The sequence below is a fragment of the Neovison vison genome, chromosome 10, assembly GCF_020171115.1.
Source record: "Neovison vison isolate M4711 chromosome 10, ASM_NN_V1, whole genome shotgun sequence".
Lineage (NCBI taxonomy): Eukaryota > Metazoa > Chordata > Mammalia > Carnivora > Mustelidae > Neogale > Neogale vison.
Genome location: NC_058100.1, coordinates 38,474,505 through 38,480,785, shown reverse-complemented (window position 1 = coordinate 38,480,785; position 6,281 = coordinate 38,474,505). Strand labels below are relative to the sequence as shown.

At 54.4% G+C, this 6,281-nt stretch overlaps 1 protein-coding gene across 1 annotated transcript; it reads left to right on the top strand.

Moving 5' to 3' along the window:
- Positions 1–353: 353 nt before the first annotated feature.
- On the top strand, positions 354–3,584 carry MAP1LC3C (microtubule associated protein 1 light chain 3 gamma). The gene is made up of 4 exons (XM_044266124.1): positions 354–411; positions 514–569; positions 721–827; positions 3,296–3,584. Exons 1-4 carry the CDS (start codon positions 354–356, stop codon positions 3,582–3,584), a joined length of 510 nt encoding a protein of 169 aa, XP_044122059.1.
- The last annotated feature ends 2,697 nt before the right edge of the window (positions 3,585–6,281 follow it).

The following is a 6,281-nucleotide window of genomic DNA, read 5'->3' as shown; positions in this document are numbered from 1 at the left end:
TGGCCTCTCCAGAGTACTTCGCCCGGATGTAGCTGTTGGATGATGCAGCCACTGATTCTACTGTGACCCCTCGTGTCTCCAGCAAAGAAATATCTTGAGCTGATGGTGAGCAAAGTGACTTTGTCTGAGCAGCAAACACAGGTCTCCACCCGGTCTCCATCCTCGGGACTGACCTCCTCCTGCCCGGGGAGGGGTAGGGGAGGGCGGGTTGCGGAGTCCTGATGTCACACAGCCCTACATAAGGGCCTCCTTTAGGCTCCTGCGGGCGGTTTGGAAGCAGCTGGAGGAATGAGTTAGGTCCCGGCTGTGGGGATTTTTTTTTTTTTTTTTGTCAGACACAGCTGTTGCACAAAATGCAGGCTCCACAGAAAACCCAAAGCCTCAGACCCTTCAAGCAGAGGAAGAGTTTAGGTAAAACTCTTAAGGGAAGCTGTCTGGGTCGCCAGAGAGAGGGAAGAGGATGCAGACTTCTCTTGCCATTTACTTACTCTTTTGTCTTTGAAATATTCATAGCAACTAGACAAGAGGAAGTTGCTGGAATCCGGGCAAAGTTCCCAAACAAGATCCCGGTAAGACTCCATTGGGCTCTTTGAAAAGGAGTACACCCTGTCCCCTGGGGGGGGGGGAAGCAGGGAGGGGGACCCCACTGTCTCTCCCTGTTCTGAGCATCCAAGATGGTGAGAGCTCGGAGTCACATTCTTGGGATTGACCCTCTGACAGGTGATCGTGGAGCGCTACCCCGGGGAGAAGTTCCTGCCTCCGCTGGACAAGACCAAGTTCCTGGTCCCGCAGGAGCTGACCATGACCCAGTTCCTCAGCGTCGTCCGGTAGGTGCCAAAGTGAACGTCGGGGAGTGCGCTGGGGTTTTTTCCGTTTGCTTTGTTAGTTGGTTTGGTTCTGAGGCTGGGGGCGTTCTGAAGAGAGAGAAAAAGTTTCTAAAAGGCGACTCGCCTTTTAGATTCTGCAGCGCCCGGGAAAGGTGCGGTGGGAAAGATGCTGTAGCTCCTACAGGCGCGAGAACCCCACAGACAACAAGTGTGAAGGGAGTAAGAGCTGCCGAGTTTTCTAAGAAGTTTCAGAGGTCGTCTTGGCTCTGGAACTAGCCCAGAAGATCCTTTTTTCCACACGCTGCTTAAACCCAGTCTGCATTTTCCCAGGAGAGACATAGTACCTTTCAAGTGGGGGAGTGGGGGCCTCTTCAATTCCCCCAACTGCTCAGACTCTGGGAGGGAGGACAGGGAAGGCTTCCCCACACGTGCTCCTCCCTGGGGCTAAGACACAGCCAAGAAAATGGAGCCATTTTCCAAGCTTAACAGGGTTTAGTGTCACCCGACACACGGCTTCAATAAAAATGATTTGGGGCTAATGTGAATGCAACCCCTGGGGGGTGATTCTTGATGGGTTGGAAAGTCCGGAGAGGCCGGCCCTCGCACACCGCCTGGCTGCTCGTGTCTTCAGGAATTCAGCACGAGTGTGTTTGTCCTGATGAGTCGTGTAAGAGCATCCTGATCCCCCTCCTCAGGGAAGCGGAGCGTGGCCGGGTGTGAACGGAGCGGCTGAGGGAACGTGAGGATTACATCCCCTCCCCCACCTCCCTCAGAAACAACCCGGTCAGCTCCGAGAGCCAGTCTTTCTCTCCCTTCCACACAGGGGTCATCGATGCTCTTTCCCACCAGCCCCGCCCCCCGCCCCATCCCAACACGGGGTGCTCCAGGGCGTTTGTGAGCACCAGTTATGTTCTCTGCTCTTTCTAGACTCTGTCTTTGTAACAGTGAACAGAACAGACAAAAATCCCTGCCCTCAACCCCCTTCTCCAGGGGAGGATGCCAAAACCCACACTGAAGGAGAGCATGGCGGCCTTCTGGGGGGTTAAGTGTCCAGCTCTTGGTTTCCACTCAGTTTGGGATCTCAGGGTTGTGAGATTGAGCCCTGCACTGGCTCCACGCTTGATGGGGGTCAGCTTGGGGTTCTCTCCCTCTCCCCCTCCTGCTAATGCGCGCTCTCTCTCTCAAATAAATAAATAAATCTTAAAGAAAAAAAAGAAGGAAGGAAGGAAAGAAGGGAGAGTGAGAAGGAGGAAGGAAGGAAAAGGGAGAGAGAGGAAGGAAGGAAGGGAGGGAGGGAGGGAGGGAGGGAGGAAAGGCAACAGATAGGAGGTGGCCGTGCTGACTCGGGAAGGTCATGCACACTCGGGAAGGTCATGCACTTGTCCCAGATCCACCCGCTTCCCCTGTACAGCCACTTCTTTAACCCCGAACAGCCATGAGTTGTCAAAGCTGAGCATGGGGCTGTGTTGGGAGGGCGTATCTGGTTGGAACACTAGTCAGTTTCCGGCCACCTGTGTCCCACGGCAACCCAGCCCGAGCTCAGAAAGTCCAAAGCTCTGAGACCAGAGAGCACAGGCTGTGCCTGCGTCTCCAAGCAAACGGAAGGTGCCGCGGGGAGACAGAACCCTTACATGGGTGTCCCCATGGTCATGCTGTCCTCCACCCCAGGATGAGCCAGGCCCCAGACTGACCTTGACATTTACAGCACGTCCAACTGAACTTGGCCGCTTCTCCCTCTCCTTGAGAGGGGAGGAGAGGTGGCTGGCAGAGAAAGAGCGGCAACCTTCCCAAGTGTCATCCCGAGGCTGTTGAACAGTGAGATGCTGGGAGATACTGTCATCACCTTTGTATGTCCGGGGATGTACAGACCTTGAGCTTCAGAGCAAGGACCGGCTTATTCACTTAGCATTTTTGTGTTGATATGTCTCCTAGTTAGTGATAGGATGGCCTTGCCTTTTTGGCCCAACTGGGAGTACTTAATGGTCTTTTAAATCTGCAGGGAAGGAATAGGGAGCAATTCAGTCTTCCCGAGGGTCATGATCCCGCAAGCTGAATCAGAATCCTTGGGTCTGGAGGGGCGTCTGGGGGCCTCAGTGCGTTAAGATAAGCATGTGACTTGGGCTCAGGTCATGATCTCAGGGATCGAGCCCCACATCAGACTCTGTGCCCAGCAGAGAGTCTGCTTCTCCCTCTGCCCCTCCCCCTGCTTGTTCACACACTCTCAAACAAACAAACAAATAAAACTTTTAAAAGTACCTCTGTGTCTGGAGTGCAGGAATCTGCACTTTCAACAGCCCTCGTGGGGAACTATCAAGTTTGAGGACCGTGCACTCGCGCGGGGAGGTGGGCTCCTTGGGTAGACGTGTTTACGGCGGACAAACAGAGGTTAAGTCTGGCCTTGGGCCAGGGGCCCATTCCCTGCCTCTTTAAAGTTTTCCCGTCCTGCCCTCTCCTTCCTCCCCATCCAGGAGCCGCCTGGTCCTCGGGGCCACTGAAGCCTTTTATTTGCTGGTGAACAACAAGAGCCTGGTCAGCATGAGTGTGACCATGGCCGAAGTCTACAGGGACTACAAGGACGAGGACGGCTTTGTGTACGTGACCTACGCTTCCCAGGAGATGTTCGGCTGCTCGGGGTCAGGGCAGACCCTGCCGTCCTCTCCAGGACATGTCGGGAACCAGTCCTTGAACCCGTGGAGGGATGGACCGCCTCCTGTGTGTGTGTCGGGCCATCCAGGGAGCTGTGCTGCTCATCTGTGATCGGCAGCGCCCCCACGACAGAGGTCCGGCCGTCCCTGTATCTTTGTGGGGCTCCTTGCTCTTGTGCGCTCTGAGACAGCGGGGGCTCCTGGGATTCTGTACCTACTGAGTCTCTTCCGAGTAAGAAACGGTGAGCTTGTGTGACGGTTTTCTGCGATGAGATGGGGATGCATTTTAAGTGACTTCGGTGGTGGAGGCTGGCTGGCCCTTGGGGAGCTTGAGTTCAGCCCCGTGTCGGGAGGAGTCCCACGTGGGCTCGGTCACAGGGACCATCGGGCAGAGGATGGGTCCCTGTGGAGCCCCCACATGGAGCCGGTGTGAACGGGCTCATCTGGGGGCAGGGGCCTCCTCTGTGTCCTTACAGAGAGGATCGCTGTGTTTCCACTGTGTTCACTTGACTTGCTTATTTCCTCTTAGATTGTATTTTGTGTGTTTGTGTCTAAGATGCCCCCGTTCAGTATAAAGTCACGGAACCCCTGTGCTTGTTTGCTGCGTGCCAGGCACCTTGTGTCTCAGGGCCTCATCGCAACCCTCTGTGGCTGATTATTGTGATCCTCGTTGACAATGACGAATGGAGGCCCAGAAAGGTCAAAATCGTTTCCAAATTCACACATAGCAGGGTGTGCTGGGATGGGAGCCCGGGGAGTCTGGCTTTGGAAGCTGCCCGCACTCCTCACTCTCTGCACTAGCCCCAATCTGAGGGGGTTACTTGGCGAGTTCCAGCTGGCTGCCAAGCTGCAGAGCCCACGTTCACCAGCTCAGCCCGTGGGGAGCGCAGCAGAGCTTGGCCGACAAATGTTGGTTGAGTGTTTGGTCCAGCGTATTTGTCAGGGGGAGGCTTTGCAGGGTGTTCAACTCGAGCTGGGTTTTGAAGCATGGATAGGAGTTCGTCGGGAAAGGAATTTTGCTCATGTATACTCAACATACCTTTTCTGGAGCACTTCCTAAATGGTAAGCGCTGTTCCAGATCATGGAAATTCAACATTGACCAACACAGGTAAGGTCCTAGCCCTCAGGAGTCCCTTAGACTGAAGGGAGGGAGGAAAGGCAATATTCAAGATGAATTTGGATGCTTGTAAGTACAATCAAGAAAAGTAGGACAAAACAGAAGGTGATTCGCAGATTTAATCCTGGCTGTAGGATGGCCAGTCAGAGCTTCTGGGATCATGCCAGGGAGGGAAAGTGGCTGAGCAGGTCCAAACATGTGAGCTTTACAATCAGAGGGGATTCTGGGGCAGTGGCAGTGGGGGAGGTGGAGAGCACTTAGCCAGGGGCCAGGTCTACAAGGTCAGCTTTGCTACGGTATTTGGAGTTCGTTCTAAGGCTGCTAAGTGGGAAAGGAGAAGTGTTCCAACTGGAGAGAGAGGCTCAGGGAAGGTGTGATCTCCCCCCTTACGTCCCCCAGGAGCATGGAGCTGGCCTGTGTCCCCCGCTCACTCTCGGGATCTGCTGTCCTGCTCCAGGCTGCTTTTCCTGACTCCCACGAGGTCAGCCTGCCCTCTCTCCTGCCCTTGGCTGTCCTCTCCCTGCCTGGCTCCGCCCCCTCGACGGCTCTACTCACTTCCTCTAACACCCATTTATTGAGTCCTCTTTGCCTTCTGCCAAGTGAAACATGCCTCCCAGACTCCCCGTCCAGACAGATCCTCTTGCTTCGCCTCGAGCAATAAATACTCTTCCGGAATGAATCCGTGTCCCCGGACTGACTCTGACCTTGACGAGAGGTGGTTGGCCCTGGACAGCCACCTAACCGCCGGTGCCCGGGGCTGGTGCTCCTGCCCTCAGCCTTACCTGTTTCCGTGCCTGCCCTTGAATCCAGCATCTAAGATCATCATCATGCTGGGCGGTACCCGGGTGAGCTGCTGGGGTCTGTTCCATGTCCAAGACCGTTCCCAGTATGGCTTCCCTCCTGCGTCAGCCTCTGGCTGCCTGGTTTGTGGTGGGCAGTGCTCGGTGTCCTGCTGCTGTCTCACCTACCGGCCAAAACTCACAGGTGGCATCAAACCAGCCCAGCTATTTTTACGCTTGTGGCACCTGTGCATAAGGATTTCCGAAAGTGCACGGTGGTCACAGCTCGTCTCTGCCCCCTGACATCTGGGGACTCAGCTGGGAGACCCAAGATTAGGAGTGAGTTGAGCAGCTGGGCGCCCGGATCATGCAGAGGCTTCTTCAGTCTCTCATCGGACCCCTGGGCCCAAATGACTCCAGGCTGGGCTCCGCTGAGCCTGGAGGGGGCTCCATGGGGCCTCTCTCAGTGTGGGTTCCCGGACGGCCATATTCGGAAGGAGCAGCGAGGGGCACGTGATCCAGGGAACCAAGACTGCGGCTGACCCATCCCTAGGTGATGAATCTCTACTGATTTAGGGCAAGATTTTTTTTTTCTTTATTTTCTTCACATCTATTGGCAATGGGTCCTTTGATAAATTATGACCACTTTTCTGTTATGGTATTCATCATTTCCTATTGATTTTTACGAGTTCACAAAGTTGAATAATTCACTCTTTGTACGCCATGAGTATTTTAATAATCACCCAGTTCTTTTTGATCTTGTTTATGGCAGGCTTTATCACGTAGCCGCTTTTTATCCTTAGGCTGTCTTTTCCTTGTGGGTTCTGAGGTTGCTTTCTCAACAGAAACTTTCTTCCTGCTCCACGATTAGAAACAATGTATACCTCTCCCGAGTTTACTTCCAGCAGCAAT

What these genes read in the sequence shown, in the direction of transcription:
- MAP1LC3C (XM_044266124.1), top strand. Translation starts at nt 354, where the DNA reads ATGCAGGCTCCACAGAAAACCCAAAGCCTCAGACCCTTCAAGCAGAGG. An exon ending in CAAGCAGAGGAAGAGTTTAG is followed by an intron (nt 412 to 513) that starts GTAAAACTCTTA and finishes AAATATTCATAG; the next exon opens with CAACTAGACAAGAGGAAGTT. An exon ending in AGTTCCCAAACAAGATCCCG is followed by an intron (nt 570 to 720) that starts GTAAGACTCCAT and finishes ACCCTCTGACAG; the next exon opens with GTGATCGTGGAGCGCTACCC.